The sequence below is a fragment of the Tamandua tetradactyla genome, chromosome 3 (genome assembly GCF_023851605.1).
Source record: "Tamandua tetradactyla isolate mTamTet1 chromosome 3, mTamTet1.pri, whole genome shotgun sequence".
NCBI lineage: Eukaryota > Metazoa > Chordata > Mammalia > Pilosa > Myrmecophagidae > Tamandua > Tamandua tetradactyla.
In genome coordinates, this window is record NC_135329.1 from 4,228,233 (window position 1) to 4,254,292 (window position 26,060).

The window sequence follows — 26,060 nt, forward strand, 5'->3', positions numbered from 1 at the left end:
ATGTATTTTATTAGTATGTAACTAACTGCATAAAAATAGAGGTAAGTTGATTATAGTCTAGCTATTGGCTTACCCAAAATTAAAAGGTATTGTTATTAAGGAGTTGGGTTTTTTTAGTTCATTCTGATTGATACAGAAACATTTTTTGGTATTTTAATGTAGTAAATGTAGCGAAATATTCGAATAAAACTTAAATTGGTTAAATTATTTCTTTCTCATGTATTTAGGTTGTGTAGTTTTTACACTCTTATTTCTTGTTCCTAGTTGGGTTGTTTAATATGGCAATTTCTAGGTGTTCCTCCTGTGCTACTCTTTGGTTTCTTTTTCTTTTCCCTCTTTTTCCATTCTCTATTCTTCCCTTACTCCTTCTGCAGATTGGCTGACTGTTTTCCCCAATACTCTGTTTTTGTAATTCTGCTCTTCCCTCTCTGTATCCAGGCCTTGGTAGTATATCTTATTGTTCCACATTCTGTTTTTGTAGGACCTGATCTAAAAATCTAGCTGTGATCTCGCTAGCTTAAAAATATTGTAATTCCTAACTACAACAGTATTTTCCATAGTGTCTTTCAATCTGTAAGTTTTAGTCTGATTGTAATTGTAATTCTAGCTTAGTTAATAATATTGCCATTCTGTGAGGTGCCCAGTTCAGAAAACTGAGCATCAAGCTTTGTTCCTCCCTCCACTTATCCTTTAGATTGTCTGTCAGTGAGTGTTCTTGATTCTACTTGTTAGATTTCTCTTACATCCTTTGGACCTATTTGCCTTTCCTCACCCCACCTTATTCATTTGGCTAAGTACTATTCAATTCTCCTTCAGGTCTCACTTTGGAAATTTCTTATTCCTGGAAGCTTTTTCTGATGCTGCAAAGATGAGTTAGAGACATTTTCAGGGTGGCCCTATCAAGTGGTAATCGATGAAAACCACATGTAAGTAGTACTAAGTAGTACTAAGAAGGTGGGTGGGGTGGGTACAAAGGGTTCCATGCAGGCAAATATTCAACAGCTAAAACTGATAGTCTCAGCTTCTGGCTGTCACTTTTTCCAACTCTATGAACTTGTGAAGGAACAAGTATCTGAGCAAGCCGAATGGAACTGTTTTGATGACAGCTGTTTGAAAATCACTGTATTGGGTGAAATCTAAGGTTTCTTCTAGGTTACATATTATTATTAAAAGTGATTACAAAATACATTTTTAAATGACTTCATGTACTATGGACATCTTTCCAAGTTAGGGATGACATTGGAGAATATGGTACTTAGAGAATAGTTTAGGAGAGGTGATCTTAGAAAGAAGGTTAACTCATCCATCCTCTGAATTCCAGTACAGCTTTTGGTCCAGTTCTGAACTTTGTTTCTCTAACTGTATTTCTCTTCTGCCATTCATACTATCACCTATTAGTTATTATAGCCTTAGGCATTTTTTTTATGGCTGGCAGTATAAATCTTATCTCACTTTTGAAGGAAGAATTTTTTTGCTTATTCTTTCCTATTTAGGCTTCTAGATTAAATTTAAAATTTAATTCAGTTTCAAAAAATTGAAATACTGATTGGGATCACATTAAACTTCAGAAACTATATGGGAATAATTTTTATTTTTCCTCTTTTGTGGCCGGCAGGTAGAATGAATTGAATTTATAATACTTCTCAGTTCTTGGCATATTATTATTATCATTAATCCATACTTTACTTCATTTTATTTCATATATATATATTTTTCTTGTTTTGTTTCTTATCGCTACCTCCATTCCCTTCTCCCAATAGGCTATACCTATTAGGATAGATATCCTAATGTTTGATATATATATCCTTAAGTTTATGTATATTCTTTATATATTTCAATTGACATTGAAATATGTCAATTGAATGAGTGTATATGCTTTTAATTTATATACCTAATACTGTGCTGTACATGTTTATCCCTTACTTTTTTGACTAGTCATAAAGCCTTTGGGATATATCTCTTTTGCTATGTTATGCATTTAGTTTGTTATAGCTAATTGTTAGAGCATTTAGTTCTAACTGCTGACTAGTATTTTATTGTATTTATTCAACACATTTTACTTCTTCATTTCCTTGTTAGTAGGTACTTGCCTCTACTTTCCTGTAAAATACATTGCAGGGAATAACTATGTTTTTTGTCCCTTTATGGCACTCTGAGCAAGAAATTATCTGTGATATATATTGTTCTGTCATGATGCACACAGTTAATTTATCTAAATACTACTAGAATGCTTTTTAGTAACACGTATAAGCAGTGCTTGAGAATTCTACTTCTAATATCTCCCCAACACTTGTTATTTGCCACCTTTGAAACTTTGTTAGTCTAATTGTGCAAAGTGGTACCTCATTGTTGGAATTTGCACTTCTCTGGTTACTGGTGAGTTTGAGCATCTCTTCCTTAGCCGTTTATGCTTATTCTTTGTCTGTTTTTCTATGGGTTTTCCTAATTTTTTTAAATAAATATTCCCTATATATCCTAGATTATTAATCCATTGTTGGTTTTAGAAGGATTTAGGTTGTAAATATCTTTTCCCAGTTAGTTAAGATTATCTATAGTATTCTTTGTTGGACAGAGACCATAATTTATTTAGTGAGATTCAACCCTTTCTTTTATTTTTTATTTTTTGCTATATGGTTTGTGCTTTTTGAATCTTGTTTAAGAAGATTTTCCTTGTCATTAGTTCACATAGATGTTTATCAACATTTTCTTTTATCATAATTTTTATGTTTTATGGTTTTATTTTTTTGCCCATCATATGTAGAGCTTTGATCCATCTGAAGTTCAGTTTTGATTAATATAATGTAGGACCTTTATTTTCTCCACGGGTTTTCACCTTTAACTTCTCCACTGATTTGTGGTTGCATTTATACTTCCATTAACCCTTTATCCATATCCTGGCCAATGATATTGATATTCTTGTAAAAGGGTTGTTGCCAAGTTCACTAGATAATAAATGATGCTTTGTTGTGGTTGAACGTTTTTTATATGTTTATTGGGCATTCCTAATGCTTTTGCATATGTTTTATTTCCTAGCCAATTCCTTACTCTGTCTTTGTTCAAATGTCAACTACTCAATGAGGCCTGCCTTGACTACCCTATTTTAAAACTGCAACCCCACCACACGTCCTGATCCCCTTTAAACTATTCTACTTTCAAATTTATTTTAGTTCTTAGTACCGTCTAATATATCTTATTTATTATTTATTTTCCACTGCTCATGACATTTGTGCTAGAATGTCAGCTCCATAAGGCAGAGATTTGTTGACTGTTTTGTTCACTGATGTATCTCAGGTGCTTAGAATATTGCCTGGTAAATAGGCAATGCTCAATTTATATTTGTTTTAAAATATTATCTGCTAATTTGTTATTGTGGTTGCTAACTCCTTTTTTTAAAATTAGAGACGTAGTAAGTTTATAAGAAATCATGCAGAAGGTACAGAATTCCCATATACCTGTCCCCCCCATCCCAGTTTTCCATATTATTAACCCTTTGTATTAGTGGGGTACTTTTGTTAAAATTGACAAAACAATATTATTGTTATTATTATACTATTAACTGTAATCCATAAATTGTGTTAGGGTTCAGTGTCTGTGTTGTACAGTTCTATGTTTTTTTTTAAATTTTTATTCTTGTATTATATATATACTCTCAAATTGGTGGGAGATGTGTAAATGTGCATTTGGATTATAAGATATAATGTAAGATGTAAGAAAATGCTTTGGGAACACTGGAGAGAGACTAATTTATTTAGGGTATGGCTTCACTGATGAGGAACATTTAAAATGTCTCTGAGGTCTGAGTCAAATTTTCACAGACTAAGGAAGAAGGAGCATTCAGGGTAGAAGGGAGGACATGATAAAGGCATGAAGTAGAAAGAAAGATAGGGAATTTGGTGCTGGCTTGTTTATCTGTACTTAGAGCAATCCACTGATGAGTTTAGACCATATCTTAGCAAGTTTTTAGCCATCTATATTTCTTTTCATATCTTTACAGTTGCTGCTAAGAGAAGAACTCATCTGTGTGCCATGTCTATCTGTTTCTCTGATGGCATCAGTGAAAAAGGAAGTGGTAGGCAACTTGTTTGAAATGTGTCTATTGTTCTCGTCTTTATTCTGAATTTGAATCCATTAGCTTTATAAGAAAATATAGGTATCACTGTTTTGGGGAAGGGCAATGGCATGAGAAAGATGGGGACTGACCTGAAGACGTCTACAAAGGAATCTTTTGTGCTGATGAATAGATAGTTTTTCAAGAAATAAATGTATTGCTTGAAGCGCATGTGGAAACTAAAATACACAACATCAAGTAAGGAAAATCTGTTTCTGGGCCCTCCACCCTTACTTGTAGAGAGTTCTCAGCACTGAGAAGAGTTAAGAACTGCTGAGCGTGAAGGATTCTGAGAAAGAAGGATTTAGATCACACATGTAGTGAGCTATAAGCAGGCATTTTATATGTGTTTTAATGTTAACAGAATGTATTTTTAGGGGTAGAAATTGCCAGCTCTGGAAATAAGGAGGCCTTTTATCAAATTAGCAAAAGGGCAGTGAGATTTGTTAAGGCCAGCGATGTAGTGGTAGATAATATGTCAAGCCTGGGGAGAGCACTAATTGCAGCACAAGATTAAAGCCTCTGTTGAAATCACTTAAAGCTCTGAAGATTTGTTGAAGTAAATCAGAACAATGCCCCATGTCACAGGCGCTATCAGCAGTGATGAATGAATGGCCTCTGCTGCAGCTTTCTGCCAGAGTGCTTTCAGGATTGTCCTCATATGACAGGGGCTGTAGTTATCATACCGAGGAAGATTAAGAGCTCTGCACCTCTGACCACAAATCTGCAGTTACCCATTGGGGGAAGACATGAGAGATTAAATGCAACAAAAGGCAGATCTGCATCGCCTTCAGTCACACCGCCAACCTCCTGAAGCTCCTAGCTGAGGAATTCTGAACGTCACCCAACACGGAACTTTACGGTAGTCATCTTTGAATTAGAAAATCAGTGTTTCTAGGATAACTGTGGTTCTGATTCAAATATGAGTATTTAGGTGTCTTTCTCCCCCTCTTTTTACTCAGTTACTTTAGAAAAGAGATGTGCTCTAGGACTGGAGTATTTTGACTCTTAGAGGGAAATCCAGCTCTTCCTAATAGGCAGAGGGGCTGAGAATACTTTCCCTATATTCAAAACAATATAAGGTTGAAACAACACGTTCTGAAATTAAAGTGCTCAAAATACAAATGTTAGGAGTATCCTGATTTAGAGCCTTGTAGTTCAGTAGATACCATGACAGGTTTTTAGACTCAGAGGTGTAGACTAGTAGCCAACTGAGAGAGAGACATGAGGAGAAATACTTACCTTGTTTGAAGGAAATTTTGGTACATGAAATTTTTAATTTTAGGATTTATTTAGGTTTAAAGATTTTTGTGAACTTGTAGGGACATGAGTATATTCTAAGCTAGAATATGACTTATAAAATGATCATTTTCACTGTATAGAGAGATGTAAAGTCCTATAGGAAAAAAAAATATTTTTTTCTGAGGTGGGGAAATAGTTTATAATGTCTATTAAAAATATGCAAAATAATGCAAATGTTTTTTCATGGTTTTTGCTTAATAAACCACTTTTAGGTGATGACACCATTCCTGGTAAGATAAAACCCCAGAACTTTAAACAACAATGCAAAAAGTTTTTTGGATATGAAGATGGCAAGGAGATTGAATTTATTGCCCTTAATTTTGTTCCTACAAGTTTGTTTGCCCTCGGGATTCCCTTCATGTGAGTGTCCCCAGGGCCACATGATGGTGGAGTGATGAGGCACGGAGGACTTTATGTTATTATCAGAAATACTGAACAGTGGGAAAGTAGGAGTGTATGATTTTTATTCTTCTAATGGTGACCACTTCAGTGCTCCCTTTTTCATGTAAAATATATGGATAAAACGTCAAATTCATTTAAAAATATTTTTTGATACCCTTGCTTTGCTGGTGACCTAAGCACATCCGTAGTCCAGCATTGACCACGTCTTCAGACCTCAGGGGTAGGATAGTTGCTTTCACATAACTATTTTCACCTAAAACTTTCTCAGAAACATTACATCTGACATGATGTGCTGATGACCTTTAGGCTGTATTCAGTCCAGATTTTGTTTGACACGTACGTTTGTGTTTATTTTATAATAATATGAGTTCATTAGGATTCATAGTGTTTTAAAACTATATAACTCTATGATAGCAGTATAATATGAGTGCAGCTATGGGATGAGATTGGAGAGAGAGGGATAAATTACTCATTCTGTCATCTCTTTGTTTTGGAAACATGAGAATTTTACTTGAAGTGTCCACCTTATTTCCTTGCACTAAATTACTACCAACAAGTGAACTTTGTGTCACTAGAGTACATTTGTCTCAAATACCACGATACTAAAAAAGTTATTGTTCTCATAGTATTTCTCTCAAGGACTCAGAATTGATTCATTCTACAGATATTTTGGAGTACTTGATGGATGCAAATTTTTTCATAAATATTTATGCAAGATCTGTGTTTGGGTTGCAAATGAATAATGTCATTCCTGATCTCAAGGAGTTTTTCTGATAGGAGAGATGAGAAAATTACATATCTGTAATAAAAGGTAGGCTAAGAGTAAGTTCTGTATTACTGTTCATTTAATATTTAAAGAATTGGGTAGAATAGGATTTAATATCACAAATGTATTTTAATTTTATCTCAGACCAATAAAGACATTTTTTTTTCATTCATGTACTCCATGGGCATGAAGGTGAATTTATTTTCAGAAAGAATAGCTGCTACTTTGTCATTGAGACAAAGCAATTAGATGAAGAGTTTATAATTCTTTTGTGTACTTTTCTTATATGAAGTTATCTGGCCCTTCTCACTCAAATAATGAAAACAAGCAAACAAAGGAAAACACCTGCTTATTTCAGCACTAATTGTGTTTTCTTTCATCCTGGCTCCCAAAGGCCAGATTTAGTCAGTGTGTACCATGTTTGCCCAGAATCTGTAGAAATTGGTGCCTTGGATCTGCAGAGCACACCCTAATTCTTTTTTTTTTCTCCCTGGAATGGTCATGATAGAGCTTAGTGTATTTTTCTTATTTAGTGTTTATTTTAGGAATATAAATGATGAAAAATAACATATACATATAATTAAAGTTACCTTTCAAAGCAAAGTCATCTATCACATCTTATGTCATAATATTTGGCAGCTACGAAAGTATGTGAAGAGTTGCTCTCCCTGCAGCCTGTGTTTTCCCTGGGATGGGAGGGAGAGGGCTGGCTGCTTTCACAGTAACTGATCTGCAGACTTTTATTCAGGGACGTATCTGTGATGGAGTCCCTTCTGATCGTATTGGGGAATATGGAAACTTCGTGTTTAAGATTGAGCATTACTGAGGAAGGGTTATGTAGGGTTACGATTTGAACAGTCTTTTCATTTTTTTCCAGAGTATTTTAGGTTGCATGGGCAAGAGCTGGTTTTTAGATTTACTTCATAAACGGTTTCAAAATATTATCAGCTTTGCCACTACAAATCTTCATGTTTCATATGGAGATAAAGAGCCAACTATAAAGCCAACTTAATGTGCGGTAAAAGCAGACCATAAACCTTTCTGAAAGTTTTTGAAATTAGTAAGAATGCGCTTGATTTCTTCTACAGCATCAACATACGAGGTTTAATTCTTTTTAGATTCTGTTATTCATACTTGCCTTTGATTGATGTTGTATAGTTTTTGATGTCCTTTTTGTAAGATTCTGTTTTTAGCTAGTTTATTTTAAATGATGCTTCGTAACTATATTAACACTGGTGGTTATTGCAGCATGTGCTGTTTTTCCTTCTGGACTTTCAGCCATCCCCAATCATGAGTGAGACACAGTGTTGCCCTCTGTCCTACAGACCATCTCCCCGGCCCAGCCAGGCACAGCCCAATAGTAATCCCCAAGATCTTGTGTCCGTTGGAGATGATCTCCATAAATGATCACAAAGCTGGTGAATGGAGACAGTGGGGCCCGAACTCGCTGAGGTGTGCTTGGTAGAGGTGCTGGGAATCATTCAGAAAAGGGAGTTTACTTTTAAAAGCAAATTAATTTTGTGGGATTTAATTTTAAGATATTTTCCCTGACATAAATTATATAAAAGTAAAAGATGTAATAGATGTGAAGCCTATTGGGTCTATTAATCAGATATTTCTAAGCTTCATATTAAAGTAAATGAATTTACATTTTGATGAGACTATGGTCTGCTCAATTAAATGTGGTAATGAAGATTTACAACAGAAATAGAAGTATTTTGTTGGAAGAGTCAAGTTGACGCATACATCAATCATTGGTAAACCTCTTCCATCTTCTACTTGCCTATAAAATTCCCAAAGACAGGCATTGCTCAGAAACTGTTTTTTAACCTGCTATAGTAGTTGAAATGTTAGAATATTCTTTGAGCTACTACCTTGCCTATGTTTGTGAGTGGGACGATTTCATATCCCTGATGAAATAGAATCAGTAACATTATGGTTTGGAGGATGCTGTGTCTAGTGTTATGTAAATACTTGTGCATGTCCCCATTTACAGAGAGGTGTTTTCATGTACTGCAGTGTTTTACACAGATCATGCTGTTGGATAGTTAGTATGTGCCAGTGGCTGTGCTAATTTTAGTATAGATTATGAAAAAAGTTTGGCCCTAAAAATTGGCCCTGATTTGAATTGCATTTACCATTGTTATTTCCTTTTTATCATGTTGATGCTTTCAATACTAATTTTTAGATGAACAACTTTCCATGTCTTACCAGTTTTGCCTTTTGATTCGAACCTTTTCTAGTTGCTCAGTGTTACTATTCTCAAAAGGTTAAAGACAAATCTGCAGAAAGTTTGTGTTCTTTGCCGAAGGAAATGCCTTGATAAAATAATTTACCTAAAATCTGTCCTTTGTCAAATTTAGTGATCAGCTTGTGTAGAAGGATACTTTTAAAGTTGTGGGGAAACTAGCATACTGAGGTCATGCCTCAGGTTTCCTTGGGAAAAAAAAACACATAGCTATAAAAAGCAAACCATATTGAACATTTTAAATTTATTTATTTATTTTATTTTATTTTTTTATTAATTAAAGAAAAAAGAAATTAACACAACATTTAGAAATCATTCCATTCTACATATGCAATCAGTAATTCTTAACATCATCACATAGATGCATGATCATCATTTCTTAGTACATTTGCATCGATTTAGGAAAAGAACTAGCAAAACAACAGAAAAAGATATAGAATGTTAATATAGAGAAAAAAATAAAAATAATAATAATAGTAAAAAAAAAGAAAAGAAAAGGAAAAAGAAAAAAAAAAGACAAACAAAAAAACAGACAGACAAAAAAAAAAACCTATAGCTCAAATGCAGCTTCATTCAGTGTTTTAACATGATTACTTTACTATTAGGTATTATTGTGCTGTCCATTTTTGAGTTTTTGTTATCTAGTCCTGTTGCACAGTCTGTATCCCTTCAGCTCCAATTACCCATTATCTTACCCTGTTTCTAACTCCTGCTGGACTCTGCTACCAATGACATATTCCAAGTTTATTCTCAAATGTTGGTTCACATCAGTGGGACCATACAGTATTTGTCCTTAAGTTTTTGGCTAGACTCACTTAGCATAATGTTCTCTAGGTCCATCCATGTTATTACATGCCTCATAAGTTTATTCTGTCTTAAAGCTGCATAATATTCCATCGTATGTATATACCACAGTTTGTTTAGCCACTTGTCTGTTGATGGACATTTTGGCTGTTTCCATCTCTTTGCAATTGTAAATAACGCTGCTATAAACATTGGTGTGCAAATGTCCGTTTGTGTCTTTGCCTTTAAGTCCTTTGAGTGGATACCTAGCAATGGTATTGCTGGGTCGTATGGCAATTCTGTATTCAGCTTTTTGAGGAACCGCCAAACTGCCTTCCACAGTGGTTGCACCATTTGACATTCCCACCAACAGTGGATAAGTGTGCCTTTTTCTCCGCATCCTCTCCAGCACTTGTCATTTTCTGTTTTGTTGATAATGGCCATTCTGGTGGGTGTGAGATGATATCTCATTGTGGTTTTGATTTGCATTTCTCTAATGGCCAGGGACATTGAGCATCTCTTCATGTGCCTTTTGGCCATTTGTATTTCCTCTTCTGAGAGGTGTCTGTTCAAGTCTTTTCCCCATTTTGTAATTGGGTTGGCTGTCTTTTTGTTGTTGAGTTGGACAATCTCTTTATAAATTTTGGATACTAGACCTTTATCTGATATGTCGTTTCCAAATATTGTCTCCCATTGTGTAGGCTGTCTTTCTACTTTCTTGATGAAGTTCTTTGATGCACAAAAGTGTTTAATTTTGAGGAGCTCCCATTTATTTATTTCCTTCTTCAGTGCTCTTGCTTTAGGTTTAAGGTCCATAAAACCGCCTCCAATTGTAAGTTTCATAAGATATCTCCCTACATTTTCCTCTAACTGTTTTATGGTCTTAGACCTAATGTTTAGATCTTTGATCCATTTTGAGTTAACTTTTGTATAGGGTGTGAGATACGGGTCTTCTTTCATTCTTTTGCATATGGATATCCAGTTCTCTAGGCACCATTTATTGAAGAGACTGTTCTGTCCCAGGTGAGTTGGCTTGACTGCCTTATCAAAGATCAAATGTCCATAGATGAGAGGGTCTATATCTGAGCACTCTATTCGATTCCATTGGTCGATATATCTATCTTTATGCCAATACCATGCTGTGTTTTTTTTAATTAATTAATTTGTTTTTTTAATTTATTTTTATTAACGGAAAGAAAGAAAAAAAGAAAATAAATAAAAATAAAAAAAAGAAATTAACACAACATTTAGAAATCATCCTGTTTATCTTTGGGTCTAAGATGTGTTTCCTGTAGACAGCATATAGAAGGATCCTGTTTTTTAATCCATTCTGCCAGTCTATGTCTTTTGATTGGGTAATTCAGTCCATTAACATTTAGAGTTATTACTGTTTGGATAATATTTTCCTCTACCATTTTGCCTTTTGTATTATGTACATCATATCTGATTTTCCTTCTTTCTACACTCTTCTCCATACCTCCCTCTTCTGTCTTTTTGTATCTGACTCTAGTGCTCCCTTTAGTATTTCTTGCAGAGTTAGTCTCTTGGTCACAAATTCTCTCAGTGACTTTTTGTCTGAGAATGTTTTAATTTCTCCCTCATTTTTGAAGGACAATTTTGCTGGATATGGAAGTCTTGGTTGGCAGTTTTTCTCTTTTAGTAATTTAAATATATCATCCCACTGTCCTCTAGCTTCCATGGTTTCTGCTGAGAAATCTACACATAGTCTTATTGGGTTTCCCTTGTATGTGACGGATTGTTTTTCTCTTGCTGCTTTCAAGATCCTCTCTTTCTCTTTGACCTCTGACATTCTAACTAGTAAGTGTCTTGGAGAACGCTTATTTGGGTCTATTCTCTTTGGCGTGCACTGCACTTCTTGGATCTGTAATTTTAGGTCTTTCATAAGATTTGGGAAATTTTCAGTGATAATTTCTTCCATTAGTTTTTCTCCTCCTTTTCCCTTCTCTTCTCCTGTGGGACACCCACAACACATATATTTGTGTGCTTCATATTGTCCTTCAGTTCCCTGATCCCCTGTTCAAATTTTTCCATTCTCTTCCCTATAGTTTCTGTTTCTTTTTGGAATTCAGATGTTCCATCCTCCAAATCACTAATTCTATCTTCTGTCTCTTTAAATCTATCATTGTAGGTATCCATTGTTTTTTCCATCTTTTCTACTTTGTCCTTCACTTCCATAAGTTCTGTGATTTGTTTTTTCAGTTTTTCTGTTTCTTCTTTTTGTTCAGCCCATGTCTTCTTCATGTCCTCCCTCAATTTATCGATTTTGTTTTTGAAGAGGTTTTCCATTTCTGTTCGTATATTCAGCATTAGTTGTCTCAGCTCCTGTATCTCATTTGAACTATTGGTTTGTTCCTTTGACTGGGCCATATTTTCAATTTTCTGAGCGTGATCCATTATCTTCTGCTGGCGTCTGGGCATTTAATCAGATTTCCCTGGGTGTTGGACCCAACAGGTTGAAAGATTTTTCTGTGAAATCTCTGGGTTCTGTTTTTCTTATCCTGCCCAGTAGGTGGCGCTCGTGGCACTCGTTTGTCTGCGGGTCCCCCCAGTAAAAGGTGCTGTGGATCCTTTAACTTTGGAAAACTCTCGCCGTGGGGGAGGTTCGCCAGCCGAAACGGCTTGGAAGAGTGCCAGTCCGAATCTCCCAGCCGGCCCGGGGATCCGAACGTGGGGAGGGTCGCCGGCTGCTGTAGCCCGGAGAGCACCCATCCGAATCTCCTAGCTGGCCCGGGTCACCAAGCGTGGCGGGAGGGCGCCAGCCGCCGCGGCCCAGGGGAGTGCACCGTTCCCAGCCGGACCGGGAAGCCACGTGTTTGGAAGGGACCCCGGTCACCGTTCTCCGCGGCCTGGGAATCTCCGATCCAATTCTCCCAGCTGGTCTGGGGGGCCGTGCGTGGGGGGGTCGCCAGCCACCGCGCCTTGAGGGGACCGCCTGTCCAATTCTCCCAGCCAGCCTGGGAAGGAGGGAGGGAGGGACTCCGGCCGCCTACCGCCCCAGCCCGGGGAAGCCCGTGCCCCTCGGCAATCTCACTGGAGCGGGTTCTCCCAGCCAGTAAGCCGTTCCAGAATGGGGTACGCTGTCTTCTTGATCTCTGTTGTGGCTTCGGGAGCTGTTCTGTATCGTTTCTACTCCCCTAGTAGCTGTTCTGGAGGAGGAACTAAGACCCGCGCGTCTTACTAAGCCGCCATCTTCTCCGGAAGTCCTCTGCTCGTCTTCCTGCGCCCTGGGAGACCCTGCGTCCCTCAGGGGCTGCTGCTGCCACCGCGGTCGCCGGCTCCGCGGTTGCTGCTGCCGCGGCTGGAACTGCGGCTCTCTCTCTCACTGTCTTTTAATTACGTACCTCTGTTGTCTTTTCTGGATCTATTGTTCATTAGCTGTATGACTTCTCTATACCTGTTTACTCTTCACGGAAGGACAGGACACACTGCCCGCGACGAAGAGCCTAACTTTTATTTTTTGATATATGGAGTTTTATAGCTAATATAAAAATGAATGTTCAATCTCCACCATTCAAAAAATTGAATTATTTTATCCTTGGCTACTTTTTAATTTTGGAGTAGGTGGGTTGGAGTGGGTGAAAATAAGAATGTACCCATTTAAGAGCAGATGCTGAGTAAGGAATATCACCAGCATTGAAATTATCATACAGCTTAAAGGTTTCACTGTTCATAATTTATTTCAGTGTACATTGTTTACTTAATATATGGTAGCTTTCTTTGCGAAAAAAGGGAAAGTGTCTTATAAGTTCTGTGCTGTTTTATTAGAATATTTTTAGCACGAATTCATGGTATGGTTAGAAAAGGAAAAAACATTCTGTTAGCCTTTTCCATGCTGAATTGTGGGTATATTTCCCAGTTTTCCTAAAAATTGCTAGCTCTGTAAAGGAATCTCAGAATTTACAAAATTCAGTTCTATTGTTTAAATAATTGTCAAAGAGATTTATTTTTTCCCTATGTTTGTCTAATAACAAATAAAAAGTACTCATGCCGCATTAATTCAGTTTGTGAAAGAAAGTATTACCAATACCTTTGAACGTCCTTGTGTCATCAACCTTAGTTGTATCCTTCCCATACCAAATTTCTGTTTTTGTGGCTGTCCTTCCAGTGCTGTTTTGTGTAGTTTTAACATATTTGTATCTGGTATAAACAATATGGTACCAAATTTTTAATTTTTTGGTTTTTATATAAATGATTTGTTTTTTCATTCAACAGTATATTTTGAAACTTTATCCATTTTAATGAATGTAACTGTAGTTAATTCATTTTGTGACATTAATAATTTGTGTCTTCTCTATTTTTTCTTTATTAGTCTGGCTAGAGAATTAACAATTTTATTGATCTTTTCAAACAATCAGCTCTTTGTTTCTTTAAATTTGTCCATTTTTTTTTTGTTTTCTGCTTTCTGTTAATTCTTTTCTTTCCGTTTGCTTTAGGTTTCTTTTTTTTTGTTTGTTTGCTGTATGGTGGGGTCACATTTCATTATTTTTCTATATGAGTTTCCCATTATTGCAACACCATTTGTTGAATTTTTCTTTGTTTGTTTTTTTGGAGGAGATGTACATGGGCAGGGAATTGAGCCCTGGTCTCCCACATGGCAGGTGAGAATTCTGCTACTGAACCACCCTTGCACCCTCTCTTTGGGTTTCTTTTGTTTTTCTTTTTCTAGTTTTTGGGGTAAAGTTTTAGATTATCCGAGACCTGCTCTTTTTAAATATGCCTCTAATGCTGTATATTTTCCTCTAAGTATTTTTTTGTCTCCATCCCACAAATTTTGTTATATTGTGTTTTATTTCATTTAATTGAAAATGTTTTCTAATTTTCCATATGGTTTATTATTTGACCACTGGGTTATTTAGAAGTGTATTATTTAATTTCCATGTATTTTGGAATTTCCAGATGTATTTCTGTCGTTGATTTCTAGTTTAATTCCTTTGTGGCCAGAAAACATACTTTGATGATTTCAATCCTTTTAAATTTTTTGAGGTTTGTTTTGTGGCTCAGTGTATGTTCTATTTTGTGCACTTAAAGGGAGTAGGTATTGTGCTACTAGGTTAATTTGGTTTCTCAAGTTTTTCAGGTCTCCTGTGCCCTTACTGATGTGTATCTTTTTGACTGTTAGAGAGGACTGTTGAAGTTCCTAACTGTAGTGGTAGATTTCTCCATTTCTTTGTTCAGGTCTGTCGGTTTTTATTTTGTGTATTTTGAAGCTCTATTCTTAGGTACATACACATTAAGGATTGTTATATCCTTTTGGTGAATTATCCTCTGTAAGGTAATATTTCTCTTACATCTAGTAGTATATCTTGGTGTGAGATCACATATCAAACCTCATCAAATGTAAAATAATTAAATTCATACTAAATATATTCTCTGACCACAAAGGAATTAAGCTGGCAATCAATATAGAAAGATAGCTTAAAAACCCCCAATAAAAATTAAACAACATTGTTCTAAGCATTCCATAGGTTAGAAAGGAAGTCATATGGGATATTTAAAATATTTTAACTTAATTAAAAGCATAAATAAAGCATATAAAAGTTTGTGGGATGCAACTAAAGCAGTTCTTAGAGAAATACCTATAGTGTTAAATATTTATATTGGAAAAGAGAATGGATCAATGGTTTAAGATAGATTTAAGCTTATATCTTAAGGCTGGGAGGGAGAGGAAGTGAAACCCAAGGCAAGGAGTAGGGAAGTTTAAGAAGAAACTGGGAAACAGAAAAATAATAGTGATAATCAGTGAAAATTGATTTTTCTTTGGAAAGATCAGTAAATAGGCTGATCAAGCCATCTCTATTTTTTTGATAATAAAAAGATTAAAAAATAGAGATGATACTTATTACCTATATCAGGAACAAAAGGAAGTATACCACTATAGATCTTTCAGATTATTCAAAGGATACTAAGGAAACATGAATAACTTTATGACTATAAACTTGACAATTTAGATGAAATGAACAAATTCCTTGAAAGACAGTGTACAGAAACTCCTTCAAGAAGAAATAGGTAACTCCAAAAGGTTATCCACTAAAGAGCATGAATTCATAGTTAAAAACCTTCTAACAATGAAAACTCCAGTTTCATATGATTTCACTGATGAATTCTACCAAACATTCAAGACAGAAATAGCACCATTCTCCACAAACACTTCCATAGAAAATAGGAGAGGAGGGAATATTTCCCAGTTCATTTTCAGAGGCCAGCATTACCCTGATACCAAACTCAAAGACATAACAAGATAATAAAACTCATACATGTTTTGAAATTATCATCAAAATGCTACTGTCGTTTTAGCAAATGTCTGCTGTCATTCTTTTTTTTTTTTTTTTTTTAAAGGAAAGACAGAGAGAAGGAAGGAAGGAAGGAAGAAAGGGAAACATCTTTAAACATTTTCTTGTTTTATTGTAATTTGTTTCTTTGTTTTTGTTACATGGGCTGGGGCCGGGAATCGAACCGAGGTCCTCCGGCATAGCAGGCAAGCACTTTGCCCGCTGAGCCACCGCGGCCCGCCTGCTGTCATTCTTGTAAAATATATAATGTTGTCCTAGCAAGGATTTGGGAGCTGCAGATTTACACAAGAGATTTTTTTTTTTTAGTATCCCACATGTTAAATTTGTTTTGCTCAATTTAAAGCTTGTCTCAGATTTTGACATTTGGACTTTCAATTAAAATCAGACCTTTTGCTCAGTTTGAGTTGATTAACCTTTTGCAGTAGATGACTTTCCTTTAAATAGTACCAGGAGATCCACTGAGAAAAGAATCCAATGAATAGTTTTATTCATTGTCATAATATTACAATCTATCATTCTTCAGTTTTTATATTTTAAATGGGATTAAAGTATTAACTATCAAGGAAAATTAAGTTTAATTTAAAGTTAAAAGAGCACAATAAGGGTCAAACTTACTGGCATTAAGTGCACAGAATTTGGAATTTAGAAATATTTGTCTGAGATGACATTAAGGATTCAACCCTTTACATTGGTGCTGAGGTGTGGTTCAGTATCTGACTCTGTACTTCATTTGTAATGTGATTTTCCAATTCACGCAATTACATTCTTTTTTTGGACCTGACACTAAAGCCTGGAGTGTAAATGACTTTTCAGTTTTGGCCAGAGTTTCAGTTACCTTAGTCACAAATCTAACCAATTAGGTGCCTCTGTGGCCAACTACTGCCTAGAACAGCAGAAGTTCCCAGGGCCCTGAACTTTCATTGCTAAGACCTGGAAAGGCCTGGGCAAAGCAGGCAGTTTGTCACCCATATCACTGTAATGATTTTTTAATGTCCCTTGAAATGATTGACCAATTTACTTGTATGTGGTAGGTAAAAAGCAAATCTTAATTAAATCACTGAAAACTCCTAGCTCTACCCTTAAGATTTTTCAAGTGGAAGAGAAACTTACTTTCAGATTGCCTATGGAATATCTTCAGGAACCAGTTGTACATGCTTTGTGATCAGAGGAGTGATGATGTAGTTGCTCTGATATAAAAATACTAGTTTCTAGGTTAGGTGAAACATACAGCATATTCATCCTTAAAATATTGTTTGTCTTTTTTTTTCTGGCAGGAAAATGATACTTAGAATTTTTAGCAATCAAAAGGTGAATATAAAAGTCTGTAGTCATTGAAGATATCAATGATAGCTTCATTTTACCATGTGCAGGGACACTGGATGACATGGTGACTACCCATTAAATTACCTATGAAAAATAGTTCTGTCCTACAATCATAATGAAAGATGTGGAAGATGTTTCTTTTGCTTTGCCTTCTGTGAGAATCTGTGCTTCTAGTAGATTCCCTAGTGTTTCTGTTTCTGTGATGGGTAGAGCAATTGGAAATGGTGAGAAGAGATCAAGGCAGGAATGAGGAAGCATGAATAAACACAGGTGACTTGAGACTAAAAGAAAATTAACAAGTTCCTAAGGTTTCAATTGAATCAGCCCATATGCGTGGGTATTGACTCCCTATTCTACTCCCCTCTCTAGGCAGGCGCAAACTTCCTGGGTGACACTGTATAGGGGAAGCAAAAATTCTTGGTAGCTTCATGATTTGGTCTGTTCCTGCATGTATTGGGAGTGAACTTCTGACTTTCTCTAGCTCATGGTTCCTTTCCTATAGTGATGTTTACAAGTTTTATAACAAGTGAGGCAATGTGGATATAGAATTTGTTGTTCATTACCTGCATTAACTTGAACAGATGCAACAAAAGAAGCATGAGGTTATTAGTAGCTCTTAGTGGTCCAGGATCAAGTTAATCCTTTAATGTATAATTCCAGTTTTTCTTTCTTTCTTTTTTTGTACAACCTCTTCCAGTCGTACCCAAAAGTTCTTCCAAGGTGGAGTTAAATAGGCTGAATGTAACACAGCTCCTAAACAAATTTTATTTTATTTAAGTGTGTTTATCCATTCTAATGCCATTTTTATAAGGCAAGGAGTTCTGTTTCTAGGATAACTAGAAGTGTTATATACACCTTTCTTCTTTAAGAGATTCTCCTTTTACAGATTTCTACTATGTTTTTGGCTCTCCTTCCTTATGTCATCTAGAGAGGGCAAACCTGACACTCTTGATTGCTACTGTCCATTGCCCTTAAGATGCTGTATGGATTACAATAAAATGATAAGGCATGATCTCTAATTTCACTAGTCTAAAATTGCTATGCATGGTTTCAAGAATAATATTCACACAAGAGTCAGATCTAAATTAAGAAGTTAATGACATAGTCCTATTTTTAAGAATCATTTAAGTTACTAGACATTCAGTGAAGAGTCTGGGATGATGATGGGTTTGAGCTGAATGGATAGACTTAGATGGCATAGAGGCAAGGAAAAGAAACGCTCAGTACACAAATTCTTCTGAGAGCAAAAGCAAGTAGGATTTGTTTGTTATTGGGAGGAGAGATTTTATGGATTATGCCCATCAAGAGTGGCAGATGAGAAGGAGTGGGTGATAAGAATGGTTGTAAGCCTGGTTGGGGCTGGGGATGAAGGGCAGTGCTTATGAAAGGCCCTGAGAGTCAGGGTCTCAGGATTTTGTATTTCATATGATACATAGCAGACAGAAGTTACAGAATTTTTGAGTAAGGAAGTGACAAGTAAGAAATGGACCTTTGTTATTATTTGTGAGTGTTTTGCAAATAATTTTTCAAAACTTAACATATTTGATTTGTTTTAATACAAAAGTAACATATTCCAGTTGTAAAATTTGAACATTAGAAACATGTAAATCTTCTCTCCAATTCTTCAGCCTGCATATCTGAGGCATAGATACAATTAATTTGTGCATATGTTCCCAATTTTTCTATGTTTGTGCAAACCTATATAGATAAATAGCATGAATCCAAATAGAGTTGAAGCAAAATTGGGATCATGATATGTTTGAGAGTATTTTAAGGCAGTTTTTTTCTTTGCTAGGATCTTTATGGCTAGAATCAGCAGTGTAAGAGAAGTTAGGTTGTGGTACATTAGGAAAAGTTGATGTGAATAACACCCCTTCAAGATATTTAAATAGGTAATAATGTTCTGTCACAAGCACACATTTTATTGGGTTACACAATTAAGAAGTCAAATCTATTATACTGGAGGAGGGAAGAGTTATCAGGAGTGAATGGTAGAGATAAGTGAATTTGGGGGAAATATTCAAGATAATGAGACCTTATAGAATAGGAAAAATTAAGAAGGACAAGATTGAAGAATCTTAACATTTTAATTACCTCAAGAGTGCAGTGAGACCACACAACTGGTTTGACCAGATGGGGTAGAGGAGGAGATCACCAGAAATAAATCGCGCATAACCATTCTGGTTAGCCTTAGCAATGGGACATTCCCCTGCCCCAACATCGTGAAAATAAATTATACCAGAGAAAACTGTGGATTAAAAATAAGGAGGTACAGGAAGACATGGTTCAGCGATCATCAGCTTTTTGGAGAATCTGGGAAAGAATTTGGAAGGATTTGTGGAACAAAGGGTGAGATTATAAGGGAAGAACTTGTATTTCGTTAAAAATGGGTAAACTGGCCTTGCCTGCTTGGAACTTCTGTGGCAACAGATGTTATATCTCCTGCTGAGTTTGTTTGTGTGTCAAATCTGTTTTGGTTTGCTAATACTGCTGGAATGTAATATACCAGAAATGGAGCTGCTTTTAATAAGGGAATTTATTAAGTTACAAGTTTCCAGTTCTAAGGCCATAAAAATGTCCAAACCATGGCATCCAGAGAAAAATACCTTGACTCAACAAAGGCTGATGTCTGTCACATGGGAAGGCATGAGGCTGGTGTCTGCTGGTCCTTGTTCCCAGTTCTATTGCTTCCAGCTTCTGATGCCAGTGGTTTCCTTGTTGAGCATCTGTGGGCCTTCACTTAGCTCCTGTGGGACACAACTCTGGGTTCTGGCTGACTTAGCATGTCATGGGAAGACACGTGGCGATGTGTTTTGGGCTCTGTATCTTAAAACATCTGTGTCTAGGCATCTGATCTCTCTGTTGGCACTCCATGCATCTCTGTTAGCTCTGAAGCAACTGTTCTCCAAGCATCTCAGCTTCCTCCAAAATATTTCCTCTTTTAAAGGATACCAGTGAACTAATCCAGACTCACCTTGAATGGGTGGGGTCACATCTCCATGGAAACAATCCAATTAAAGTTTTCCACCCTATAATATTGAATCAATATTAAAGAACATTAAAGGGTACACAACACTTTCAAACCAGCACAGTTAGCTTATTACTGTAACATGGATAATTGTAGAAGATGTAAGACTCTTAGTTCTGAGACAAATGACTATTTTCTGCAAGCAGCATGAGCATCAGCATGTTTGTATTGTTTCTTCTTGTTCTCAAGTCACCCTGAGGAGGCATTGAGGGTCCAAGATGAATGCTAAATAGGCAGTGGGTTTCCACTGCAGCCAGGGATGGCGACATAAGTTGCAGGACCTAGTGCTTAATGAAATACAGTGTCCTTGTTCAAAAGCCAATAGAAAGTATTGTTAGAGGTATTAAAATATCAAGATTTTTCATTTCTTGATCATCTCTTGACTTGTTATTTATTGTTCTAATTAAAGAAAAAAATCAAATTTTAAATAATCACCATGAATTTTATAATTCATCTTTATATTGTACAAAGCAAGTTATAAATGTACTTGTATGTGGAATCACTGAAACTGCACAGTTTATATTCTGTACATATGTATTTTGTTCATATCAGAGTAGTGGAAATGTGCCGAAACTAAACTGTTCTATTTTACTTCTTGATATGCATACATTGCGTCAGTGTTTTCTACCTTCAGCTTGCTAATGAGTAAGGGCAGATTGAAAGGAAGAGGAACGGTGCTTTGCCCTTTTCCCCTTTCATTCTGTAGTCATTTTCAGTGTAAGTGGTTGGCTAATACAGGAAAGTAACACAAGTAAGAAAGGATGTGATCAGTTTCCTTGGTCATTTTTATTTTTTAGAATGCCATTTCCTTCTTTCTCTATTCCAAGCAAGTTCTGGTACAAATGGACAGTGTGATCTCTCAGGGCTGTCAGAGCCCTTACTCAGTCATAGATTAAACATGCTTATTTTGTACTTGGCCTGAGTCTCGCTGAACTCCCATCCATTGTGAGTCCACTGCTATATATGAATAGGGTGGCAAGAAATGGTGGACATGCATTGTGATGATTTTTTTTTTTGTGAAAATCATTCTTTTATTACTGTCTCCTGTGGCAAAATAACATTTTATACAAATAAGTCATTGTATTTGATTTTGGGCACAAAGACAATACAAACTGGAATAGGGATCTTCGGTGAAGCAGGAAAGAGCAGGAAGAACAGATCAGGTCATTGATGTCTCATATTCTGTAAAAAATAGATTTACAAGGCAAAAAATAGAATGTCACAACTCCAATGCCTTCACATGATCTTTTGTAGAACAAGGGGTAGATCCACTTCCACCAGATCCTTCTTGAGGCTGAGATGTTCTGGGACATGGAATGCAAGTAGCATGAGGGTGACAGGTAGGCCAGGTAGGGCAGGTACCTCTGTATCAAGGAGTCCTTCACATACTGGCAAGGAGTCTGTGCTGTGATTTTTAGACAAACAGTCTCCATCCCCAAGCCCCAATGATGTCATAGGGAAGAAAGTAACATCACAGAGAAAAAAAGAATATCCTGGGTGCCTAAAGGGGTGTCAGGACACAGCAAAGCAGGACTCACCCTATCTGCACATCAGATACAAACTATTAAATCCATTCCAGAAATGAGTTCTGCCTCTACTGACAAAAAGTAAGCTGAAGATTCCCCAGTCACTCTCAGGTCAGGAATCACTGGTCGGTGGCTATCCCCAAATACCCCCAAATCACTGCCAACATGAACTGGGAATCATATGGATGTCTTCAGGAAGTCCATGCCCCTGAAAACTATTTTCTCTGCAAGATAACTTTGAGGTCAACTTCCTTTAGCCCAGAATTCCTTTTAGTTGTTATTTCCTCTGCTTACCCTTTAGAACATTTAATGAAGAAAACCACAATCTTTGGAGAAGCTAGAAGGGCATCTTAGTCCAAAGGCTCTCTCCTGGGAGATGCAAAGGCCGAGGAACAGGAGCAAGACATAGAAAGTGGGCAGGCAGCAGGACCCCGCTGCACCAGGTGGGCCTGCCAGGCTTCTGGAACATGCTCCCCACAAGAACTGCCTTTCAGGTGCCAGCTCTTAACAGACGGCATGAGCTTTCCATGCAGGTAGTTTTTAACTGCTATCAACAGTCCAGATTCCTCAAAAACATGGCCTCCTAATTCAACTTCTGATTGGTTCAGTTACTTTCAGAGAAATCCTACAATTCTCTTCACAATTCAGGTACAAAAACTTTAATTTCAAACTTACTCTGGTAACATACTGGAGTGGCAGTGTTTCTCAAGAGTTCCTAAGTAGCCAGACACAGGAATCCAGAGTCCCAGAAACCAGTCCTGTTGGGCTAAGATTGGGTACTTGGTGTAAGATTGGGTACTTAGTCTCCAATGAGACTAAGGCAAGCTACCAGGAAAGAGGATTCAGAAGCACTATTCAAGCCAGACTGTCTCTCTCCTCCGTCCTCCTCATTCCTCTTCCTAGCAAAAGCTAACAAAGCAGACAGATGTGACAATCCACTAATATGTAAGATCCAGTCTGCCCTGGGACATATTTCTAAGGCACACTCTATTGAGCAGAGCTTTGGGCTGCTCCAAAAACCACATCCTAGGTAATAATTTCTCTATCAAATAGTAGAACCTCTCCAGATTGGGTTTCTTTCAGGAAGAAGAGGGATGATTCTGAAGCTTGGCAGGAGTAAACAAATCCCACAGTAAGAAGCAGGTTAGGAGACAGTGCTGATGTCTGACCACAAATGAGGAGAAGGGAATGATGGCAATGCAGCTTTTCCCAGCAGCATGTGGGACAGAGCCACACTTAAGGCACCTGGATTTATGGTTGATTCCAGTTCTGAGATTCACCTGGCCTGGTGGCAGTCCATTCTACAAAGTACATGAACTTTCTCCTCCTTCAGTGTTTAGATCCAGTGCCAGGACATGGGTAATCTACTGCTTTCTCAATAAGAAAGGGGCCACCACATGGCATAATCCAGACCAGGAACAAAGTACTGGGCCAAGGTTCAGGGTCACTCACACTCTAGAATCCAAACAGGGAACAATACAGGTGAGTGAATGCAAAGGAGCTTTTGTGGCAAAGTGCTGGCCCTTCTTTCTCTAGCCACACATGGCCTTTTCCCCAAGCATCTTGGAACACAGCTCTCAGGTCATAGTAACTGTGATACCTTGCAGTGATTACCATACACCAGGGTCCTTTCTACTGATTTCTATCATTGCAAAATGGACCCTGGCCACAGCAGCTCTCTATTCAGAGAGTGAAGGAGTCAGACAACCGAAGAGAGCTAAGAAGAAGAGTCTATCCAATACAGGTCTGAGGACAAAAGTAGTTCACAGGGTATGCAAGGTGGCTTTTTGAGAGCACTCTGGCTGATGGCCACCTCAGACCATCTCACCCTTCCACCACATGCAAAACAATTCCAACCAGCAGTTTAAAGGACAGGAATGTGCATCACTCAGATCTGACCTGCCAGGATGGTTCCAGAAATTACTTCAACAGAAAGACAAGACAGGAAGACTTTCTTAATAAGAAACATACAGAGTTTCAGGGGCAAATCCCCATCAAAAGCCAATCCTCCCAGGCTACGTGGTATAGAGAGAATCAAATCCCTCCCTTAGAGGAGCTGCTGGTCCCTCACTGCTCTGCTCCATAATGAGCCAGATAGGTCCCAGAAGCCTGATTAATACTATTAGGAGTCAGGCTGCATGTATACACATGCCAGGAACACCAGTGACAACTTATAAAACCTCCAAAGAGAAGTCTGGAATTTCTAAAAAAAAGTAACAAGGCCTGCTCTGGCCTGGAAAGATACTACTGGTCCACAAGCAAAACGGACACATTCTGTTTCAGGAGATACTTAAATGTGAGGAACTAGATGAAGCAGAGCAAGTTCATCTTTCCTCCAAAATAAGAATAGGGAAGCGCTCCCAGGCTGAAACCTTGGTCCAGTCGCAGGAGGCCTGGCTGAGGATCCTGGAAGTCAGAGAGATGACAGGCTACAGCACAAACGGATCTCTCAGTTCAGCACACTGCCCATCCCTGGGATAAAATCTCAACATCTTGGGACCACCCTCTCCTGCTGTCATGTTTCTTCCAGTGGGTTTAGGACCGTGCACTGGCTGAGGACCATGCTAATAGCAATGTCAGCAGTAAGGAAAGGAGTTCCCTAGAGAGACCTACCTTTCAGCTTCCCACAGCCTTCTCACCTGAGCACAGCTATGTCTGCAGAGACTGAGGCTCATCAGAACAATCAGTAGATAGCTATACCTATGTGGAAATAAGCTTTCTTTTTTATCTGGATTCCAGGAGCCTTATCCTAATCTTTTACTTTTCTATAGTACCTCTGCAACCTATTGGGCAGTGGGAAAAGGGAAGAAAAAATACTGGGGAAGAAAACACAGCACTGCTTGGCACCTCCCTTGGAGCAAAGAAAACTGCCATCCCGGCTTTGGCTCCCTGGGGCCAGGCTCCAGACATGTGTTGACAAATGGCAACTTCAGTCATCTCCTGTGCCAGGACTTTGTGGCTGCAGCAAAGCACCTCCCCCTTACACTCCTGCAACAGTTACTGGCCTCCATTATAGGCATGATCAGCCTTGTTGTGCATTATCAGCTTGTTGTCTACAAAGTAGAAGCTGTCAGAGCGGGTCTCATATGGATTTTCAATCATCAGACGAATGACATCCTCAGAAAGCTGGGGAAACTCGTAGATATGTTCACAAGTATTCCTACTGCTGGGGATGCAGAAGCCGAAATCAAAGTCAAAGTTTTTCAGCAAGCATTCCCGGAAATAGTGCCGTTCGATCATCCGAAAGTTTGACACAGGTTTGTCGCCTGCCGTGAACTCCACCGTAGCCCCAACTGTCCGGAGGCGGAGAAAGGTTGGTGTGAACTGATAGCGGACGAGACGCTCCGCACTGATACCCACGTCTCCACCTTCCTCCTCTTCCTCCTCCTCCTGGTCTGCAACAGAAGGCTTGGCAATCTCAAAAAGTACTGTCCCTGTCTCCAGATCTCGAATTTTGAAGCGGGTAAAATCAATACTGTAGATGTTATCTTCAGGTTTACATAAATAATTCTCGGTGACCCAGCTGAGGCGCAGGACGTGCTCCGGCCGGATGGTGTCCAGCGCCAGCAGCTCCTGTTCCGTGACCGCTGCCCCGCTGCCGTCATCAGCCGCGTGATGGGGCGCCTGCCGCTGCGCCTTAAGCCGGTTCAGGACTCCGCCGCCTGCTTTCTTCTTCTCCTCCTTACCAGTCACCAGCCCGCCGGGCCCAGCCGCGGACTCCGCGGCTGCAGCCTTTGGGTTCGACCCGTTCATCTCTCCGCATTGTGATGATTTGAAGCTGTCGTGTACTCCAGAAAATCATGTCTTTGGGTGTGGACCCACTGTAAGTAGACTTTTCTAGTGAACAGGACTTAACTTAAGATGTGACCCACCTCATTCAGGTTGGGTCTTAAGTTCTCTTCCTGGATTCCCTTATAAGAGAATATAATTGAGAGAGAAAGACAAGAACAGAAAGGAAGCCAGTGAAGCCCAAAACTGGAAATGAGGAAACCTGGAAGAGAAGGGAGAGACCAAAAGATGCCACCATGTACCTTACCGTGTGACAAAAGAGTCCAGGATTGCCAGCAGCCTGTCTTCAGGAAGATTCTTGATGATGCCTAGATTTAGACATTTTCAGGCCTCAGAACTTTAAGCTTATAAACAAATAAATCCCCATTTATTTGTTAAAAGCTAGCCCATTTCTGGTATATTGTATTTAGGCATCTTTAATGAACTAAAACATGCATATGCATGTGTCATGGTCAGGTTCATGTGTCAACTTGG

At 38.0% G+C, this 26,060-nt stretch overlaps 2 protein-coding genes across 20 annotated transcripts in view; one reads left to right on the top strand and one right to left on the bottom strand.

The window, feature by feature from the left end:
- TDRD15 (tudor domain containing 15) overlaps positions 1–26,060 on the top strand; it is a 320,944-nt gene that overhangs the window by 81,724 nt on the left and 213,160 nt on the right. For 11 of the 19 annotated variants that reach the window (XM_077152209.1, XM_077152193.1, XM_077152192.1 and 8 more), the window contains 2 exons: positions 817–926; positions 3,995–4,069. The exons of 2 other annotated variants lie outside the window; for them this stretch is intronic. The gene's annotated coding sequence lies outside the window, so the exon portion shown is untranslated. The remainder of the gene's footprint in view (positions 1–816; positions 927–3,994; positions 4,070–26,060) is intronic. 6 more of the 19 variants (XM_077152201.1, XM_077152202.1, XM_077152205.1 and 3 more) reach the window with 2 other exon arrangements.
- On the bottom strand, positions 23,229–25,552 carry LOC143676918 (protein unc-119 homolog B). The gene has a single exon (XM_077152189.1). The coding sequence runs from the start codon at positions 25,548–25,550 to the stop codon at positions 24,795–24,797; it is 756 nt and encodes a 251-aa protein (XP_077008304.1). The 5' UTR covers positions 25,551–25,552; the 3' UTR covers positions 23,229–24,794.

What these genes read in the sequence shown, in the direction of transcription:
- LOC143676918 (XM_077152189.1), bottom strand. Translation starts at nt 25,550, where the DNA reads ATGAACGGGTCGAACCCAAAGGCTGCAGCCGCGGAGTCCGCGGCTGGG.